At 42.4% G+C, this 21,874-nt stretch overlaps 1 protein-coding gene across 1 annotated transcript; it reads right to left on the reverse strand.

Moving 5' to 3' along the window:
- Positions 1–19: 19 nt before the first annotated feature.
- On the reverse strand, positions 20–12,350 carry LOC121933340 (trans-1,2-dihydrobenzene-1,2-diol dehydrogenase-like). The gene is made up of 7 exons (XM_042472922.1): positions 12,217–12,350; positions 9,881–9,992; positions 8,652–8,815; positions 6,112–6,364; positions 5,314–5,438; positions 2,333–2,483; positions 20–826 (listed from the first exon to the last, which is right to left on the reverse strand). Exons 1-7 carry the CDS (start codon positions 12,304–12,306, stop codon positions 687–689), a joined length of 1,035 nt encoding a protein of 344 aa, XP_042328856.1. The 5' UTR covers positions 12,307–12,350; the 3' UTR covers positions 20–686.
- Positions 12,351–21,874: the final 9,524 nt, after the last annotated feature.

Below are 21,874 nucleotides of genomic sequence, written 5' to 3' on the forward strand. Positions count from 1 at the left end.
GTAGAATGAGCCCTTGAATTTTAACAGCTACCAGTTGTTAAACAGCACACTGACACATAGCCTTCCTAGTCAAAGTTTTGCTACTTTGAGTGAGATATATTGTGTTTATTTAAATGTCTGTAGTTTTTAAATTTGCATCTATACATATACATTATAATGTGTAAGCAGTATGCATAAGCATATTTGCTTGTCAGCCTTTTGAAAGATGGATAAGCAGCAACCTGATGCCCTTCAGCTCTTTTTGAATAACATATTGATAGTGCGCCCATTTGTAGCCAATGTGGACAACCACACATTTTCTGTCCCTGGATTAAATGATGTCATCCAGCTAACAAGTTGTTGTGTTCGCTGGAAATATAATGTAAACAGACTATTTTTCCCATGAGCCACCTAGGTACTTTTGAAAAAGACTGTAGTTAAAACACATGTTGAAGGCGGGTTTTGTGCTGCTTGAGCTTGCATGAAGATTCTGCTTTTCAGGCAGAAGAGAGCTTCTTCATCTTTCTTGGAACAGCTATTTGTTCAGACTAGAGTTTCTAGCTAGCATAGCTGTTGTCTGTGATAGGCAGGGATTTCTGGGAGTTACAGTCCAAACAAGTAACTCTTCAGAGCTCTGGCACTCTTTACCCAGACACTGTTACAGCCTTGATTCAGGCACTCGAATATTTGACCAAAGGTGAAAAAGTTTATTTGGCAGTTTCATTGCTTTGCTTATTCTGTGCAGTGTCTTGCTCATAGATCACCCCCACTTGTTTTCTTACTTCATCCATGATTGTGGTGACAGTTTCACTTTCGTGCAATGGCATGATCGGACTTTCCTTCAAATCTGCAGGAAAGACAGGCAGATAGAACCCAGATGAGCAAGACATTGATGTAGCCAGTGTTGCTTCAGCTTCCCTTTAGAATTGCTGAGCTCTTAATTCCCATCACCTTTAGCACTAATGGGAATTGTCTTAACATCTCGGGGGCTGCACATTCCATATCCCTACTTTAGATTTTGATATCTTTGTGACCAAAGTAGCTTCAATCTTTTTTTTTATTTTGCTCTCAAAGAACATCGAATCTGAAGTTAGATAATTAATTTAACAGAAAACTGCTCTTGTTGAAACTAACAATAGACAAACAGCCCTTTGTTCTCATCTTGTCATATAGGGAAAACATTTGTGGCAGGGCTCTTAGCAAAACATTGCAAAGTATTGGAAGGCAGACATTTAACTGGTGGAACATGCCACTGTAGCATCTTGAGAAGCCTCATCTTGAATATGGCCCTGGTTTATAGAAAATAGCAATTTACTATTGGAAGAGAACTGGGATTGTCAAAACAAAGACATTCTGGTTTATACATGGCCTTTCCAGCCTCAGATCTTATTTCCAGATAAAGAAGCAAGAAGAATGGGGAAGTTGAATTTTCCATCAGCTGTTAACACCTCCTGGACCACGTACAGAGTAGTTGATCACCCCTTGAAAGAGTCAATTCAGGGGAAAGAAGTTATTTTGATACTGCGTGTCATCTCCTAATAATATGTTAGCAATAGTTGGGAGGATCACTACTAGGCTTAGGAAATTAGAGCAATTTGGCTACTAGTGTGTAATAGGGATTTCCCCAACAGTGAAATGTATTGTGTTTTTGTAAATGTCAGTCATTTTAAAATTTGCATGTATACATATAAATTAGAGCACATAAAATTTATGCAAAAGTGTATCCTTTTGTCAGCATTTTTGAAGATTGATAAGCAACTTGGTGCCCTTCAGCTCTTGCTCATTTCAAAAATCAGAAGACATTCCTATTACACACTGGTAGTAAAATTGCTCTAATTTCTTAAGCCACCTACACCTAGTGGCAATCCTCTCATCTTCTGGCAACATAGTAGGAGATGGCACACTATAAAAATGCCAATGTGATTATTCATAATTATAGCCAGCCACACACTTTTTCAGGGTGCCCAACCATTGGACTGTTCTTACATTCTATAAGATGTGGTGGCTTAGTGATTAAGACACCAGTTCTGAAGATCAGAAGATTGGCAGTTCAAGGCCCAGGTGCTGCATGATGGGGTGAGCTCCTGTCACTAGTCCATGCTTCTGCTAACCTAGCAGTTTGAAAGCATGCACATGCAAGTAGATAGATAGGTACCACTTTTCAGTGGGCAGTCATGCTGGCTACATGACCACCAGAGCAGTCCTCAGACAATGCTGGCTCTTTGGCTTAGAAACAGATGAGCACTGCCCCCTACAGTCAGGTACAACTAGACATGTCAAGGGACTATCTTTACATTCTGAGGCTGAAAACAAAGTTTTTGGCCAGAAGTCACTGCTACATCTGTAGACTTACCCTTCAGCAGGCACTGTCGGACATGTTCGGCTTCATATCGCAACCCAATGTCATGCTCAAAGTAGAGTGGCTCGGGGGAGGATGGAAGGGGCCATTCCCACCGGCTTCCTTTCACAAACATCACTGTGGGGCTGTTCATATGGTTGGGGAGCTGGAGAAAGAGAGGGCCCAAGGTGTTTACATGATTGCTTCCAGATGTGTTACTACACAGTTCACAAAGTCACCATCCAGATAATTGGAATTAATGTTACTGTTACATTCAAAGAGCTAGCATGCTGTAGTTGTTTTAGAGTTGGAATAGGACTTAAGGTGACTAGGGCTCAAATTTTCATTTGACCATGGCAACCCACTGGTTAGCCTTTGGCAAGTCAAACGCTCTCAGCCCAGAGGTGGCCCATGGCAACCCCTCTGTGATCAAACCTTACCAAGAAAATCACATGATAGGATTGCCATAACAACAACAACCATCTAATTCATCAACAGCAGAAGGTCAATGTGTGGGGATGGGAAAAGGATAACAAGGCCATCTTTGACCAGGAGGGAGTCTGAGTTGATACAGGACTAACTGGCATTCCCAGCCACATCAGGGATAAGGTGGGCAAGTGTCTCAGTTGAAGATGGTTAACAACAAGCTTATATCCCATCCTTTCCCCAAAGATGGGTGTAAAGGCAGTTTACAAAGTAGAATTACAGATAAATGTAGAACTACAGATTTAAAAAAAAACAAGCTAAAAGAGATACAAGGAAAACACATCCATGTTGGCCATACAACAAAGTACAATAGCATCCAAAATCCATAAAACAGTGATAAAGGTCCAATAAAAGTACCACTGTTTTCTGGATTTTGGAGATACAGAGAGTTACGATTACAATGGTATTAAACTGTCTATAGAATTAAAGCAATTTAAACCATTTTTTAAAGCTAAGCTTACAAATAGCACAACACTTTCTTTTAAAAACCCTTTTCTTGTAAAACAATCCATTGCCAAAAACCTGCTGGAATGAAAAGAGCTTTATTTGATGACAAAAGGAAAGCAGACATGCCATTCACCTGTACCATCATCTGTCCCCTTGTTCCAGGGATGAAAAAACTTTGACCCATCAGATATTTTGGTTTACAAATTCCATCAGACCCACCCAACATTCTCAAGAGTAAGAGACTGAAATCCAAGACATCTGGAGTGGCAAACTTTCCTCGAATGGGAAAGAGGAACCATTGGTGCTTGTACAGTAGCATGGAAGGGGGCTTAATGCCATTTGCTGCCCAGGGCTGGGGATGAGAGATTGGTGGTAATGGCTGTTACACCACTGTTCCTCAGCAGTGGCATGAAATCAGCCAGGGTAATTAAACCTTGCCTCAGGATTGTAACTCCTTGATGCTGGTTTTAATTATAGCTGCTTGGAAGTGCTGAAAGTCGCCACTGAGAGCTAGCAGCTTGCAAAAGCCATCTAATGAATTTGCAGCAAAGAGAACATGGGTGAGGACTTCTTGTGACATTACATACCAGCTCAGAGAAACCAAGTCTAAACCTTTTCTTTCCTCTGTGGCTCCATGCTTTAACCATTCAGAGCTTTGTTGCGTGCTTTTGTTTCTGACTTATGGCAACCCTGAGGTGGCCTGATTGCAAGGTTTTCCTATCAAGATTTGTTCAGAGGAGGTTTACCTTTGCCTCCATCTGAGACTCAGAGAGTGTGACTTGCCCAAGGTCACCCAGTGGGTTTCCCTGGCTGAGGAAGGGTTTGAACCCTACTAGTCTCCAGGGTCATAATCCAGCAACACTCAAACCACTACACCATGGCTCTAAGACCTTACTTTCATCAAAATCCGGGGTCAGGATGACTTGAGGCCAAGCACTAGACAGTATTGTTGTGTGAAGATAAAAACAAAAGTTGCCTTGATCCTCTTCGAATGAAAGCTAATGTACAAGCAGTAACTAATAAAACTATTAGAGAAGCAAAAAATGTGCACTCATTCCCTGACCACACTTGCAGCCTAACCTGTTTCTGAACCTATGCTACCACATCCTAGAGGTGACTGCAAGATAGATTAAGAGCTACCACAGCTGTTAATTATTTAACAGCAGAAGAGCAAAAAGAGTGCTTTAACAATCCCACATCTGTAACAGGTTGGTTGAGGCTTAGACACACATATACTGTATAATACAGGTCATCTCAGAGTGAAGATGATTTGGTGCAGTAGGTAATTTGCTTTACTCCCAAGTCACCATTTTGTACTTGGCTTTTCTCCAAGGCACCATTTTGTATTGGTTCCATGGAACCCAGGATTTATTGCAGTGGTGTAATGAAGCCAAAAGCCCAAGACTTTTTAATTATCAGTGTCAATGTCATATCAGCCCCTTCAACCACTTCTGGTTCCTCTCTAAGCTTAATTGTAATTCTTACAGTAGCAAGAAGTTGGGGAAGGGCACATATTCCCAGATGTAATACCTGTTGCAATACAAATTACAGTGGGTCCTGCTGGGATTTGTTTCTAGGATCCCCCATGGATAACAAAATCCGTGGATATTCAAGTCCCATGAAATATATTGACATAGCAAAATGGTGTCCCTTATATAAAATGGAAAATCAAGGTTTGCTATTTGGAATTTATACTATTTTTGAATATTTTCAAGCCATGGATGCTTGAATCCATGGATAAAAAAAATCTGTGGATAAGGAGGACCGACTGTATTTTTTTGGTGGCTTGGCCTTTGGAATTGGTAATTGAGATCCACTGGCTTTACAAAAGATGTGTTCCTCACAGAGAATAAAAACTGCTAGAATTTGTTGTGAGAGTGATTCAACTCCATTTTTCAACTTCTCCTTGAGGAGACATGGCTATCAAGACTGTTGTCATGAGTGCCTGCATGTCAAAATTTACCATTGTATCATTAGTTTCTTGTAACCCTTCGTCCCTAAACCTCATCATGTCACCTAAATCAGTCATCTGTCCACTGATACTGCATGCCTTAGTCAAGTACCTGAATAGTTCCTTCAGTTCCCCCAATTATTGCCTCTCCTGGCAGGTTGACCATCATGGTGCAGTTGAGCACGGCTTGCCGATTCCCTGAGTAATTGAGGATGATGGCAACTGTTTCATCCACTCCTGTGAAAACATAGGAAGAAAATGATGTGAGTTCTACCACGGTTTTGAAAAATTACTTTTACAATACATAATTTATACTATAATTACTTATAGTTACAAGGCCTCAAAGCATTTACTTGTCTTTATAGTTAAACATTTAAAAAAACCTCTTCGATTCATTTTTCAAAAATAATTAAAATGTATATATTTCTTTGGTTATTTTTTTTTTATCATACAATAACCTGGCCTGTGATACAAAATTTTCCTGGCCTGCCATACAAAATGCCAAAGTAGTGAAGCTGCACATGGCCATATTGCAAAAAGAAATGAAGCTATCTATTCTGACGTTTCAGTCAGAGCCTGGGAAAAGCTCATTTTGGATTACAAAATTCACAGACTCATCCAATTAGTCTGGCTGCTGGCTTTGCTGGATGAAGATTCAGAGAGTTGTAAAAAAAGAAAAGAAAAAAGAAAATCTGGACTCTGATTACTAAATGATGCAGTTAATAATTTGTTCTTGAACAAGCAATTAATCTTCACAAGTAATTTGCTATTACTAATGGGTTACTTCCAAGCTATGATGTCTTATAACCTCTTTCCACCCTTCATGGCACTGTGCACTGTCCAAAATCATAGGCTCCTGACAACATTTCCTTTGTGATCTTATTCCGCTCCCCCCAACACCACTTTTCACCTGTGTCATGTAGTAATCCTGAGGCCACAATGGACTTTGGCTTTTCAGGGCCAAAAACCATTGAAGCAAACTGGATAACATAGCAGCCCAAGTCCAAAATGACACCTCCGCCCAACTTCTTATCCACCAGCCTTGGGATGTGATCCATCTGAAAGCCTAGCTGAGCTTGAAGCACCTTTAAGTCTCCGAGAGATTTCTGGCCCAGCATGGTGCGGATCTGCTCCGATACAGGAAAGAATCTTGTCCAGAAACCCTAAAAGACAGTGGGAAATTAGAGCAAAGTAAACTATAATTCCATGCAAGTGGATGAGAGGGAATTGCAGAAATGTGAGATCTTTGGTCAGTCTGTATTTAGTAAGGAACGGATAGCCAATGTGCTGTAGAGATCTGGGTGCTGGCTAGGGCCCGGGTGTTTAATCTGCACTGCAGAAATAATGCAGTTTGACACCACTTTAACTGTCATGGTCCATCCTATGGAATCCTGGGATTTGCATCTTGTTGTGGCACCAGAGCTCTCAGGCAGAGAAGGTTAAATATCTCACAAAATTACAATTTCTGTAATTCTATAGCATTGAGACCTGGCAGTTAATGTGGTGTCAAACTGCATTATTTCTGCAGCGTAGATTAGAACTGGGAGACTACGGTTCAAATCCTTGCCCAGCCATTGAAACTCATGGAGAGAGTCACATTGTCTCAGCCTTACAGGACGGTAATGACAAACCTCTGAAGAAATCCAGCCAGAAAAAAAAAACATGATATGTTCACTGTAGGTTGGAAGTAAAATTGAAGCATATAACACTTAGGAGTCATTCAGATGTTGTTTTCAGTGCAATGATCTGAATAATCTCTCTCACGCATTCCGAGTTTGTTATTCATACTATGGAACTGTGTCAATGTGCATCTCTGAAAGTTCGGTTGCTCACACGTGCAAGCATTCAAATTAAGATGGAGTTGATGATATGAATGTATCTGAAACATGTTCAACACATGCAGTGTTTTATCCTGGGTCTATTCGCATCAGTTATTCACACTACCGACAGTGCAGATCATTTTTAAAAACTCAGGGGAAAACCCGGTATCGATTATTCTGGATTAATTGGGATTTTTTGGCAGCCCTCCCCCAAACTTAATTGGGTGCATTTGGGATGTGTGTGAACAATGGAGATTCAACTCAGATTCGTCCTCAGTTATTTTCACAGTGTGAATAACCCCACACCTAAATATACACACACATGTGTCAAGTCTATACAGTTGGCCCTCCATATTCACGGATTTTTTATCCATCAATTTAACCATCCACTGCTTGATAATATTAAAAAAGAAAGAAATTCCAGAAAGCAAAATTTGCTTTTGCTATTTTATAGAAAGGACATCCTTTCACTATGCCATTGTGTTTAAAGGGACTTGAGCATCCATCAGGGACGTAGCCAAGGGGGGGGGGATCTTGGGGTCCGGGCCCCCCTTTCCATTAGAAAAATGAATGGTGTGTGCTGCTGCACCCAAGCCCCATTATAATGGTGGCACTTAGTCTGGACTCCCCTTCCTAAAATCCTAGCTACGTCCCTGCATCCATGGATTTTGGTATCTACAGGGAGTCCTAAAACCAAACCTCAGTGGACACCAAGGGCCCACTGTATTTAGCAAGTGAATTGTTGGCCCCCAGTGTTGCAGTTTGGTCAGGCCTGTAGAGGCACGATTTGGCCTCTAGCACAACTGCCCCATTTTTAGTAGAGACACCAGGTACCTTCTCCATGTAAAGCAGCTGTCTTGGCATTAGGCTCTGTTTTTTCCCTAAGCACCCTTGGTATTTGTTTCGCTTATGGGTGTGTGAGCGTTTCTTAGAAACAGTGCTGGAGAAATATTCTGTAATTACAGACCACTGCCTCCGCACTTCAGTTTGCAGCCACTCTTCCTGAGCAACCTTGTGACTGTCAGCTTGTTTGACAAGTCAGGGTTTAAATCTGCTGATTCATCCTGGTTTCGCACCTTGTAGTACAAGTAATTTTGTCTACTGTTCTGTTGTTATTATTTTGACACATTTTTCTGTTTTATGGCTGCTGTTCCCTGTTGCATTTTTTTGTTTTGGACTTGGGTGACCCAGACTCAGGTCCTCACTGACCCATGTAACTCATTGGATGACTTTACTCATCCTCATGATGAGTGAAGGATTCTGAGAGCTGCAGTCTAAAAAGGAATAACTTTTCCAAACTTTGTTCCAAGATCTGGACAATCTCACTCTCTTTCTTTTGTATCACAATGGCCTACCTTGACTTTTAACCCAACCATATTCTACCTAAGAACCAGCATAGTCCAGAGGTTTGAGTGTAAGACTGAGACTCTGGAAACCAGGGTTCGAATCCCAGCTCAGCCATATAAACTCATTGGGTGATGCTGGGCAAGTCACATTCTCTCAGCCTCAGAGGGTGGCAATGGCAAACCCCTCTGAAGAAAGCTGCCAAGAAAAACCCATGATAGGTTCACCTTAGGGTTGCCATAAGTCAGAAATGACTTGAAGGCACACAACCACAACAATATCCTACCTCCATGAGAAACACATTGTTCTCCTTGGCTACTTTTATCATCTCCCGGACTTCGGCTGCATTCATGCCCATGGGTTTTTCACACAGAACATTCTTCTTTGCCCGGAGAAAGAGGAGGGTGTGAGCCAGATGCTGGGTGTGGAGCGATCCCACGTATATCACATCTGAAAGCAAAAAATCCAATAGATGGGGATCAGAAATGGGAGAAAGAAATGGGGTTATATTAGAGCCACAGACTATATAGGTCGAATTGCAGAAATTATCATCAGTGGCCAGGAAAAGATTAAATGACCTCTGACTTTGGGTAAACATGCCTGGCTCTACTAAATAGCAAGGTGAGCTGTGTGCCGCCGCCCGCAGCACATGCACATTTTCCAAGCTGTCCCAATTTCGCAGGGCCAGTCATGATTAATCCTCTTTCATCCCAGTTTTTCAACTATTTTAAAAATATGTCAGTTCCTCTCCTTCCTCCCACCTTCCCCTTTTATATTCCGCTTACCTCAATGGCTGCAAGTTGAGTTCAAAGTGCAAAAGGAAAGGACATGATAGGAGAAGGTAGACGTTTGCTCTTCCCAAAAGGTTCGGGCAAAAGCAAACTACTGTAGCAACTCCTAGCTTGTCTGATCTTCTTCATTTATAACTTCTGCCATCGTGGCCACATTCTGATGTTGCTTGGGCTGCATCTACACTGCAGAAATAATCCCATTTGACACCACCTTCACCGCCATGGCTATATGCTATTGAATTCTGGGCACTGTAGTTTGTTGTGGCACCAGAGCTCTCTGACAGAGAAGGCTAAATGCCTCACAATTCTACAGATCCCAGAATTTCATAGCATGGAGCCATGGCAGTTAAAGTGGTATCAAACTGGATTATTTCTGCAATACGGATGCAGTCTCAGTTATACATGTCTTGGTTTTTACCTGTGAAATGTTGGAGGGTAGGAAGACGGGCAAAACCCCTCTGAACAAATCTTGCCACAAAAACTCCATGATTTTAGAGATTACTTAGGGTTGCTATAAGTCAGAACTGACTTGAACAACAACATCAACACAATGCATAAATTGAGGGTCTAGCAGCCTTAAACTATCTCCTCCTGAACTCCGCATCTCCCTAATCTTATTCCTTCTTTTGGAGGTCACCATTGTGTTTAATGGCCTCTTTTCTCATGAAAAAGAACGCCAGGGCAGCCTGTCCGTCTTGGTGCTCTTACCAGGCTCCATCCTTACCTACTTCAGGGTCCTGTGCCAATTCCTCATATGATCCGTAGGCTTTACAAATTCCATGCTGCTGAGCGTATTCCTGGGAGCGCTTGAGGTCTCGAGAAGCAATGGCAACTGCCTGAGTAAAGGAAGAACCAACCGTTAAGATGAGACAAGTGAATGAGAGGATTCTACATGACCCAAGATGGGATCATGCCCTGAAGAACTCCAGAGTTTGGAAAAATTGTATTTTTGGATGACAACTGCCTGAATTCTTCAGCCACCACTGCAGCTGGGATTCTGAATTCATCTCCAGAACAGTTATTTTTCAAACTCAGAAAAGCCTCCTTCCAAATCTTTGAGACTTGAAATCCTATCACTGCTATCCAGCTTGGCTAAGAGCAGGGGATTATGTGAGTTGAAATCCAAAATATCTAGAAGGTGAAAGATTCCCCATCTCCTAGCATTTGGGAATATCTATGTTTGGTTTATTATTTTATTTTTGTTTTCATAAAGATACCCATCAGATGACACGCAAACACTACCAGCTAAAGAGAGGAACAAGGAAGACAGAGAGAGTGTTTTGGCTGATGTTAGCTGAAACCTGGGAGATGCAACCCTTGGTAAGCTGCCCAGATTCCTCTCTGGTAAAGATCTTATGCCTTAAAGGCATGCCACTTTGCCTTATTTCAAGCAGCTACAAATGGGGACTGCAACAAAATGTTGCAGCATGGGGTGCTCCTGCTCATGGTTCAAGCCACTCCATTCCACCTCCAGCCCAGGTTTCCTTGCCTGCAACATTCAGCCATCTTTAGCTACTGAGCATATTCAGTCTTAAGGATCTTGTTGCTAAAATCTGGCAGAAAAGACTCTGTGAGGTACGATGGAAAAAAGCCATAACTTGCCATAAAGCAGTTTTCTGTGTTCTAGGCATGGCAAGACACTGTGTGGACATTTACACAAACACACATATACACAGCACCATAATGAAGCATGATGTCTGGGGGCCGGAGCACAAGGAGCTGAACGAAGATTGTAAATGATAGAGGTATTCAAGCGAGAAAACACTTGTAAGATATGTGAGAAAGATAAGTGAAGTTAACTGAACCCATGTGAGAAATATATACAGAAGATGTATAAGTGAGAAAGATATGCAAGATAGAAATCCGTGCAAGTGAGAAATCAGTAGGTAGAAAAACGTGAGAAAGATATGTTAAGTGTAATCCACAGAAGGTCCAGCATGTAGTAATGGTTTGAGCACTGGACTCTGGAGACCAGGGTTTGAATCTCCACTCAGCCATGAAAACCCATTGGGTAAGTCACACTCTCTCAGCCTCTGAGAATGACAATGGCAAAGTCCCTCTGAAGAAACTTACAAGAAAACCCTGTGATAGGTTCACCTTAGGGTTGCCATAAGTTGGAAATGACATAAAGGCACACAATGTGAGTCACAGAAAGATGCAGAGAGACATAAGCATTTGTCTCTGGAGTGACAGATTAGGAGAGTAGCTCATAACCCAATAATACAAAGGAATAATTAGCACCGCTGTAGGAGTTCCACCTCAGAATAGCAGTGTCAGCATCTCTTTTCTGTCGAATTCCTGTGGCTTTTAACCTTCTGCCTGAGAAAGCAAAAATGGAGCAGGGAGAGCTTTGGGAATGTAGAGAACCGCCTAACAGTAGAGTCAGACCATTTGGTTCATCCAGATCAGTATCATCATCGTCATCTTCATCCATCACCAGCCTTCCCCAACCCATTGTTTTGGGCATCAGCTGCTGTCAGCCCAAGCTTATATGCTCAACAGTTCTCAATGCTGGGAATTATAGTCCAACAGCATCTGGGCAACAGCAAAGGGCTGAGGAAAGGCTGGTCTGCTCTGTCTGGCAGTGGCTCTCTAGAATTTCAGAGCCTTTCCAGTTCTGCTTGGATATGTGAAGGAATGAATCTGGCACTCTAAGCATCAAAAGTGTATTCATCTCACTACCTTTCTTCTCAAAGAACACAAGAAGTCAGCTTACATCAGGCCGGGCTCTTCATCCATCTGTATCCAAGGATGGCACTTATTTACACCAACTCCCATTGTCCCTAGCTACCACTTGGCATGCTGGTTTGAGAATTTGGAGCGGTAAACCTTCAAAAGGTTAGTCATGTCTTCTCCACTCAGTTTCAGCCCCTTATTTTTCCCCCCCTCCTTTCAGTCATCAAGATGCAGGGATAGCAAAATCCTTTGCCAGCTACATTTCTAGCTGCCGGGACTTTTTGAAGACCTCCTAGAAAAAAGTAGACAGTTCTACCTGCCCAATGTGGATCCCTGGTGATTCTACACATGCACCCCACCCATCCTTTCTTTGGGCTACCCAACCTTGTGATCTGCTGGTGGCAAAGTCTTCAAGGCCACAAGGAAATCGTGGCTGATCTTCCCAGCGGAGCAGATCCCCCAGCGGGTGGCCATTGAAGATTCTGGAGGCCCTGGAGATGAGGTTCTGCTGCCGTCCGCTCCCGTTGCTGCCTGTGTTTTGTCAGGGTGCAGTGCTGTAAGTCTCTGAATCAATTGCTTGCTGCCTACACACAGAGGGCTGGGGCTCAACATAGAGGCAGGGTTGCCCAAGGGCAGGGAGAGGCTTGCTTGGCGGCTTCTAGAACACAGGTGGAAAAATAAGGAATGTGGTAACTGTGCCAGGTCAGGGAGGACGGAGTACAAATCCTGACTTTTCAGAGTGAATATGTAGGTTGGACACATAGCCATGCTTTACATGAAGGCAGACCACATGGAGACTGTCTCACCTTAGACCTCTCTGATTGCTATCCAAGGACACTCCCTATGGCTGTGTCTGCACTGCAGAATTGATGCAGTTTGACACCTTTTTAACTGTCATGGCTCAATGCTTTGGAAATCTGGGATTTGAAGTTTGGTGAGCTATTTAGCTTTTGCTGTCAGAGAGCGCTTTTGCCACAAGAAACTACAAATCCCAGGATTATTGTTGTTACCATTGTTATGTGCCTTTGTTTCCGACTTATGGCAACATTGAAATGGTGTCATGTTTTATAGGCCAAAACAGCTGGAAAGCCAAAGAAGAAGGTTGAAATGTTGGACACATCCTGGAAAAGGAGGACATCTGGTCACCTTGTGTCTGTCTGTATCTAGGCAACCCTATGCTTTACCATTACAATGCAGAGATCCCAAGGAAGGCTATGAAAAGAAAGAAAACAACAATAATAGATGACAGAGCAATTATGAAATACTGTTTTTACTTGTACACTGCCCTGGCACCTTTCAATAACGGATGGGATATAAACGTCTTAATAAATAAATAAATAAATAAATAGTTGACTACTTTGACAGTTAACAATGTTTGAAAGTAACACTTTTCTTTCTCAGTATTCAAAACCAATAAAACCTGTGGTGTTTAGTTGCCTCTCTGGAAAAATAAAATCAGGATGATACCAGTCCCTGTTTGTGATACTTGTTTTGGACTGGAAATATCAGAGCCTGAGACTATCCAGAATTGGCAATCCAATCCTTTAGGGAGCAGGGCTGGGTAAATGCTGACTACAACAAAAGGTATATTCCAATGTTTTACAGTATAGCTTGCATCAACACTACACAATGTGACCATTGGGGTGGAGATTGTCCACAAAATCTGGAGAGTACTAATTTACTTTTCTTCTCCACTTTCCTTTTCCTTGAAATCCTAGCTTTTTTGCTTATTATTATTACAGAGGGATCTTGGTATCCTCTGGGGTTTGGTTCCAGCACACACACACACAGATGCCAGGATTCCATAGGATGAATCCATGGCCCCATTCATACTGGGGTAAAAGACATGGAGGGAACTGGGATGATCCGGATGGCCCTCCCCCGAATCACTCCATTAGCAAGTGCCCACTACAAATGGAAATTGAATGCATTTTGACAGAAATCGAATGCATTCTGTAGATTGGCCGCTGCCAATCAAGCTATCGTCATGGTGACGTTTGCAGGGCATTGGGGGAAGTGTCCTCCCTTTTTAAAGAGCCAGGCACAGGGGTTTCAGCGGCTGAAGCAGGGAGAGAGATGCCTCTCTCTCTCTCTCTCTCTTTTAATAAACCTGTGGGCTTTTGGGTCAGATCTGCCCCTGTCCCAGGCAGAGGATGGGATTGCCATGCTTTTTTTTTTTTTTTTTTTGCTTTTAAAAGCAACATTAGCTTTCCCTTTGCTTCCCTTGCTGTATCTGCTCAAGAAGACAAATCATTCGCATATTTGCTCAAAAAAAAATGGTAAAAATGTAACATTGATTGTTTGCAACATTTGTAGCTTCTCCCTCTGCAGAAAGCAAGTGCAAGCCTGGCTCCATCTGCCTCTGGAATATTAACCATGCGCATGTTCGCTCAAAAAAAATGGTTAAAAATGAAACATACATTGTGGAATATAAACCATGCGCATGTGCGCTCAAAAAAATGGTTAAAAATGAAACATACATTCTGGAATATAAACCATGCGCATGTGCGCTCAAAAAAATGGTTTAAAATGAAACATACATTCTGGAATATAAACCATGCGCATGTGCGCTCAAAAAAAATGGTTAAAAATGAAACATACATTCTGGAATATAAAGCGGAATGGGTGCGCTCCAAAAAAAAATGGTTTCAAAAAATGAAAATAACATGCTGGAATATAAACCCTATGCGCATGTGCGACTCAAAAAAGATGTTAAAAATGAAACATACATTCTGGAATATAAACCATGGCATGTGCGCTCAAAAAAAATGGTTAAAAATGAAACATACATTCTGGAATATAAACCATGTGCATGTGCGCTCAAAAAAATGGTTAAAAATGAAACATACATTCTGGAATATAAACCATGCGCATGTTCGCTCAAAAAAAATTGTTTGAATTTGAAAAGGGGGGGGGTTGCCTGACATGAGCTCCGTTCATGACCTGATTTTTTCCTCCTGCAAGGGAAGGAATGCCCAGCGACAGAGGGCTTTGGGCAGGGGATGCAGGGAAAAGAGGCTCCTAAAGAATGCCTTCCCTTGCTCCCTTCTGCCCAGGGCTCTTTCCTCCTCCCCCTCCCCTCCGATGAGGGTAGGAAATGCCTTGCCCTTTGCCCACCCTCTGGCCTAAATCCCTCCCTCAATTTGCCTCGATCGTGATCGAGGCCAAAGTTCTCATTCCCAGGACCTGGGGTTTTAAAAAAGAAACGGTATTTGCGCCAATTTCAAAAGACCCGCGCTAGGGGCCATTTAACACGGAACGGGTGTGCAAGTCCCAGATTCGCTTGTGTGAGATTCGGGGTGAGTAGGAACTTCACGTGATTGAATCGGTTTCAGAACCAATTTTTTTTGTAATGTGAATGGGCCCTAAGACAGATGGGATGTAACAAGGCATGTGTCATCATGGCTAGACCCAATGCCTCTAGGATCAGTCCTAGACTTTGCCCCAACTCATGACCGCTCCATCTTTAACATCCTAATCCTAAATAATCCTAATCCTAAATAACTAATCCTACACAGGTATGTCTGAATTCAATATCTGATCTTTTTTGTGGGTCCTCACCTTCACGTTGTTTGCTACCTGATTTATATACAGTCGGCCCTTCTTGTACACGGATTTCTTATACACGGATTCAAGCATACACAGTTTGAAAATGTTCAAAAAAAGTATAAATTCCAAATATCAAACCTTGATTTTCTATTTTTTATAAGGGACACCATTTTGCTATGTCATTATATTTAATGGGACTTGAGTATACACGGATTTTGTTATACACGGGGGATCTTGGAACCAAACCCCAGCATATAACAAGGATCCACTGTATTGCCTTTAACCGCATAATTGGTCCTTCCAGACATAGAAGGCTTCATAAAAGACCATAAAAATAGACATTATAATCATAACAATCCAATTAAAAATTAAATTATTCCTTCCTGCTTTCTGCCGCCTTGCCTTTATTAAAGGTTAGATTGTTGGAGCATGGAGTTTGTCAAAGGTTAGATTGTTGGAACAGGTTGGCTGTTAAGCACATCAGAAGCATAATTTCTAGTGCCATATAAGATAACAGAAATGATCAAAAGGAAGCACACCTTCTTATCTGGATGCCCTGCATCAGCATCCTCAGATCCTTGGGGGAGGTGGGAGCAACGTTGATTCGGTAGGAAATGTAATGCACTTTGCACATGCCTAGTGGCAAATTCTTATTTACAGCTTCACAGGTTATTCCTCTAATTAAAAATGAGTTCTAAGGTTTGGTCAACATTCCCTAGAAAAATAAGAGTGGTATATATGGAAATGAGAAAGGAGAGCAAGGATTTCTGCGATTAAAATGCCTGCCTTTAATTCAGGACTGGGTAACGTGACCCTCCAGATATTGCAATTCCCATTGGCTCTAGCTGCCCTAAACCAATGCTGGGGGTTGCAGTCCAACAAAACCTGGAACATCACAGATTTCCAACTTTAGACAGAGGCCCTATATAACATAATCCTTTAAGATTGGTCGTATTGCTACGGCTTCTGGGAGCTGATGTCCAAAAAATTTGGAAGACTAAAGCTTCCTCATTAGGGCTTTATCACACCAGTCTGCTGTCCTGCCACAATCATGCTAGTTTAAAAATGGAAACATACCAGTTTGGCATCATTTCTTATCACACTTTTCCCCATGATAGTGTTTCGACAATCCATAGTCCTTATCACACGGAGGTTTTTGCAGCTCAGATCTGGGGTGACTCCTGGTTCAGCTATGCAAATTCACATCATAACGTGAGTGCTTTATTACACCTGGTTGCCCTTCCATTGCCCTCCCAAATTGAGGGGGGAATCGAATCCAAGGCAAGTCACGTGGTGCAGATTAACACAAAGTGGAGTGAGTGCAAATTGTATTACCACACCGGTGCATACCATATGGATTCAATGATTCGAATTGCAACCCTTGCGCATGCTCAGTGGGGTCTGAACGCATCATGAACCTTTGCACTTCCAGGGTTAAGAAGGGAGCCTGGTTCCACTTTCACATGAATGCTAGTCTCACATGAATGACAGCTTCAGGTTCTATGGGCTTTAGAGTGCGTTTTGGCACCCAAACTAGCACTCTTTCACTGGGATATATGCTCCGTTTTTTTCCAGTCACCCAAGGAGCCTTTCTATGGGAGATATGGTCCCCTGTGGAACCCAAACTAGCACTCTTTCTCTGGGATATATGCTCTGTTTTTTTCCAGTGACACAAGCAGCCTTCCTCAGCAGCATTGGAAACAGCCGCTTTCCTCCTCCTCGCCAGCATGTCTCCTGTACACGTTAAAACATGAATACATTCATTCCCCAGTAGCTCTCTGCCCTTTCCACAGTGGCATCGGAAACAACTGCATTTCCCTTCGGCAGCAATGGAAGGGGTGGACTACCAGAAGCAAACTGGGCAAAATTGTAGTGCAGCATCATGGGAAATGTGGGACCTTGGAGATTTGGAGGGGGGGGTGTACCAGGACAGAAGCAAAGTTGCATTCCACACCAGACCAATTCAGAGTGAAATCGAAGTGAGTTTGAATGCCAATTCTGTGAATTCACTTTTCTTTGAATTCATCATAATGAAGAGTCACTATGGTGGGTTACAGACCGCCAAAAAATACGTATGGAATACGTATTAGGGTTAGGAAGGGGCGGTGCTTCCGCACCCCCCTAACCCTAGTACGTATTCCATACGTTCAACATGGCGGCGCCCCTTCCACATGGGGGACGCCATGTTTACGTATCGGACGCATAGCGTCCAGACGTGTCGCGGCGCCTATGACATCGCGAATGCACCAGCGGCGCCTCGCGACGTCATAGAGGCGCCGCAAGAAGGAGCTCCATTTTGGAGCTCCTTTTTTGCTCCGTGCGGGAGCCGCGCGGTGTGGCTGCTGCAGCTCCCTCATGGAGCAAGTGGTGGCGGCTGGAGACCGCCGCAAGGCGGAGGTCTGTAACCCACCTTTGAAATCACTGCGGAAGCACCATGGAAGGAGAGCCCATAGAAAGGAATCACGTGTGATAACACAGCACGTTACTGCATGAATTCACATAGTTGGACCTGCAGTCACGTCGGATCTGAGCTGCAAAAAGCTGCAAAAACCTCCGTGTGATAAACACCCATGGTTGTGTGATCTGTTTTCTGCAGTGCCAAACACTGCCTTCTGGAAGGAATAAGGGGAATGAGCAACCATGACTGATCACACAAAGACAGTGTTGGGAAGCAGCGAGATTGTGACCCTATTGGTAGTTTTTGCCCATCAATGAAAAGGTGCAGTACAATATGAATGGAAAGCAAGGCAGCAGCAGGACAGACACAATATTGTGTGGTACTGGCTGAAGACCCTTTTATCAGGTTAAAATTTCACTTTTATAGCCTCATGGGATAAAGTCCTCAGTATTTCTTTATGGGGAAGGGGCTACAAGATCCCTCAGTTAGCTTTCCTTTCGCCGGTAGGCAAAGGTCTTTTTGTTCAAGCAGGCTTTGAATGTGTAAGCAGGGGAGCCTCTTACTGGGACGCTTTATTTATTTTTTAAAACTCCTGTATGTCTCTTAAATTAGTTTATACTGTTTAATGTGGTGATTTCAACTGTTTTAAAATTTTAATTGTGAAAGTTTTTTAGTTGACTCTCTCTGGGAGTCACCTTGAGTCCTTCTCCAGAAGAAAAGTGGCACACAAATGAAATAAATAAAAATAAATAATCATTAAATAACGTTTTACAAAAGTGTCCACTAGTAATGTAGAACCAGGATAGTGTAGTGATTTGAGTGTTGGATTACCAATTTGGAGACCAGGATTCAAATCACTGCTTGGCAATGGAAACCAGTAATGTTGTAGTCTCATCTTCTACCCATTCCTAATTCCCTGTGAAATTACAACATAACTATACCTGTCGAAATTCTCTCTTCTATACAACTGTTAAAGGTGAAGAAGCCTTGATCCTATTTCCTTTTGCATCTCAGTTGTGTGTTTATTATCTTTTTAAAGGGCTTAGTTGGGTGGAGCCCAATAATACTGATTTCGGTCTCCAGTGCCTCCTTACTATACTGGTAATGATCTCTTTCTTTGGTTTCCTTGTTCCTTCTTCTCCTCACCTATTCACTCCAAAGTTGGAGTGGCTTGGAGATGCTATCTCTTTCCTCTTCCTTACAACTTTTATCTATCTTCTCACTGGGGAAAATTAATTAATGCTTTCTAATTTTTTTCCTCTCCAGAAAGCCTAAAAACAGAGATGTCATAAGCACCTTAAAGAGAAGTACAATTCTATCAGGAACAAAAACATAGTTCTGCCTTTGCTGTTTCATTGGCTATACTGACTGGGGATGATGAGAGATGCAGTCCAACACATCTGAAAGTCACCAAGATGAGGACAGCTGTCTTCAGCAACTGGTATGAAGTGGCATATACAGTCAGCCCTTGGTATCCACTGGGGTTTGGTTCCACCCCCACCCCAGCCCCATGGATAGCAAAATAAATGGATACTCAAGTCCCATTAAATACAATGGCATAGTAAAATGGTATCCCTTATATAAAATTACAAAATCAGTTTCCTTTTGGGAATTTATATCTATATCTATATATTAATATTTCAAACCATGGAAAGAAGCATGACTGTACTGCACATGACATGGATGTACAATATAGGCCAGAGGTAGGAATCATGCAATCCTCCAGATGTTGTCAGACTCCAGTTCCCAGCATCCCTCAATGCTGGCTATGCTGGTTAGGGCTAATGAACGTCATAAATAACTTTATGAGCATCTCAGCAGCAACAGGCCTGATTGAAGTTTAAGTGGGAATGAGCTAATGGTTTTAGACATGGGACAAGTGACAAGACTGATGGTTAGAAAAACTGCCAGGGAACTAGTCAGTGGTGACATCAGGATAGGAATTTGGGATAGATATCCATAACCCCTCTAGGAATGAGCAAAGGAGAAGACTGCAAAACTCAGCAGGGCTGGCTTTCCACATTTTGGAAGAAGTACTAAACAGAACCAGCATGATGTAGAGTTTTGCAAGTTGGACTATGACTCTGGAGACCCAGGTTTGACTCCCAGCTCCCACTGGGTGACCTTAGGCAAGTCACACTCTCTCAGCCTCAGGGAAAGGCAATAGCAAACCTCCTCTGAACCAATCTTGCCAAGAAAACCCAATGATAGAGTCGCCTTAGGGTTGCCATACTGTATGTTGGAAACTACTTGGAGGCACACAACAACAACAAAATTACTAAATGGGAGCCTAAGTACCCTAAATGCAACAGATCCTGTCTGATCTTGGAAGCTAGGTAGGGTCAGCTCTGGCTAATACTTGGATGAGAGATCACCAATGAATACCAGGTGCTGTAAGCTATATTTCAGGAGAAGGAACTGGCAAAACCACCTCTGAAAATTGTGTTAAATTCATGGGATTGCCATAAACTAAAGACAACTTGAAGGTACACAAATACACACATTACTACACATTGCCATCTAAAGAACAGGTACAGCGTGAAAGGTAATCATTAAGAGTTCTCCTACAACCCCACTTTTGTGGACTGTATTACCTAAGGAAGTGCACAGGTACTTGTCTATGTAATATGTCTTGAAAATACATGCATTCAATCTTTTAAATTTCAGAAAGTACCTGAAAACCACCCCCCCTGCAATTTTTTGTTCTCTTTGCCTTGGTTTACAGATGAAATGGAGCATCACTTGTCAACAACTTCTAAGTGCTTTAGTATCTTGTATGTAACTAGATTGCAATATTTCTTTAAAGGCACCAGGAACATTTGTATTTGAAAAAATAATCCAAGAAACCTATCTGTAATCTTATAATAATAGGCCTCTCTCTAATGTGATGAAATCCTTGGCAATATCCACCTGTCGGTGTAGGAGGCTGGGAAAATCCTTACAGAACTCAGAAGTTGTAACCTGGTTCACCCTTGGTACCAAGGATAAAGCAAAGAATGTGGTTGCACAACTTACACCATCCATGTGTAACATGGGTTAAAGCACCAGAAAACATCTCCATGAGACACTGTAAAGCACAGGTAAGCAACTGTGGGATCCCAGGGGATACATTATGCCCCTATGAAGACTTTGGGGCATCCCCTTACCACATTCCCACTGCAAATGAAAAACCCAATTTTCTTGCCTTCTATGGCTGGCATCTCCACCGCATTTTAGGCACAGGAGGCCTTTTTTCAAAACATGAGCTGAAGCCACTTCCAGTTTAATTCTAGTTTTTTTCTTTTTTAAAAAAGGCCTTTTCTGCACCTAAAATGGAGGAGGGGGATCAAAAACATGACAAAAATGTCCCCTGCCCTCTAGAGTACATTTGGAGGCTTTAAAACATTTCTTCTTGTTGTTCTGTGTCTCCAAATCATTTTTAACATGGTGGCCCTAAGGAAACCTTATCATAGGATTTTTTGGGCAAGTTTCTTCAGAGAGAGGGTTGAGGCTGAGAGAGGGTGACTTGCCCCAAACATCTTCATTATTATTACTATTATTTGATCCCTAGTCCTGAGGGCCACAAAAACCTAAATATATTTCAGAATTCATGCAGTTCAGTCCTGTTTAAGGAGCATATGTATACATCAGTGTTCTGGTTTTCAGAAAGTGGATCTTTTTTAGATAGAAATGAATGCTGGACAGAGAAGTAAAGTATGCTTTTGATCCCACAAATTGTATAAGGAGAAAAGCAAGGGTGGAGAATCTGTGGCCCTCCAGGTGCTGTTGAGCTGCAATGCCCATCAGCCCCAACAAACATGGGCAATTATTTGGGATAGTGGGAGTTGTGGTCCTATAGTAACCAGAAGCCGGCATTTTATAGACCCCAGGCTAAAGCCTGCCAATGTACCATAAAATTATGTTGGGAAGTTGGGCAGGGGAATCACAATTCAGGTTCATAGCCTGGACATGCTCTGGACCCAGTAATGATTCTGGAAAGCCAGATTGCTGCAATATTGACTTTGTGGAACCACACAGGCTAATAACCAAAAGGCTAAACAATAGCCCCCCTGAACCATCCTTTGGAAACATTCAGCCAAGAAAGACTGGAACCAC

The sequence above is a fragment of the Sceloporus undulatus genome, chromosome 6 (genome assembly GCF_019175285.1).
Source record: "Sceloporus undulatus isolate JIND9_A2432 ecotype Alabama chromosome 6, SceUnd_v1.1, whole genome shotgun sequence".
Taxonomy (NCBI): domain Eukaryota; kingdom Metazoa; phylum Chordata; class Lepidosauria; order Squamata; family Phrynosomatidae; genus Sceloporus; species Sceloporus undulatus.

Bases quoted from the DNA above. Each gene is read 5' to 3' on its own strand.
- LOC121933340 (XM_042472922.1), bottom strand. From the start codon at position 12,306: ATGGCCACCCGCTGGGGGATCTGCTCCGCTGGGAAGATCAGCCACGAT. The intron at 8,816-9,880 runs GTAAGGATGGAG...TTTTGCTTTCAG, and splicing joins GGCACAGGACCCTGAAGTAG to ATGTGATATACGTGGGATCG. The intron at 827-2,332 runs GTAAGTCTACAG...TCTTTCCTGCAG, and splicing joins CCGACAGTGCCTGCTGAAGG to ATTTGAAGGAAAGTCCGATC.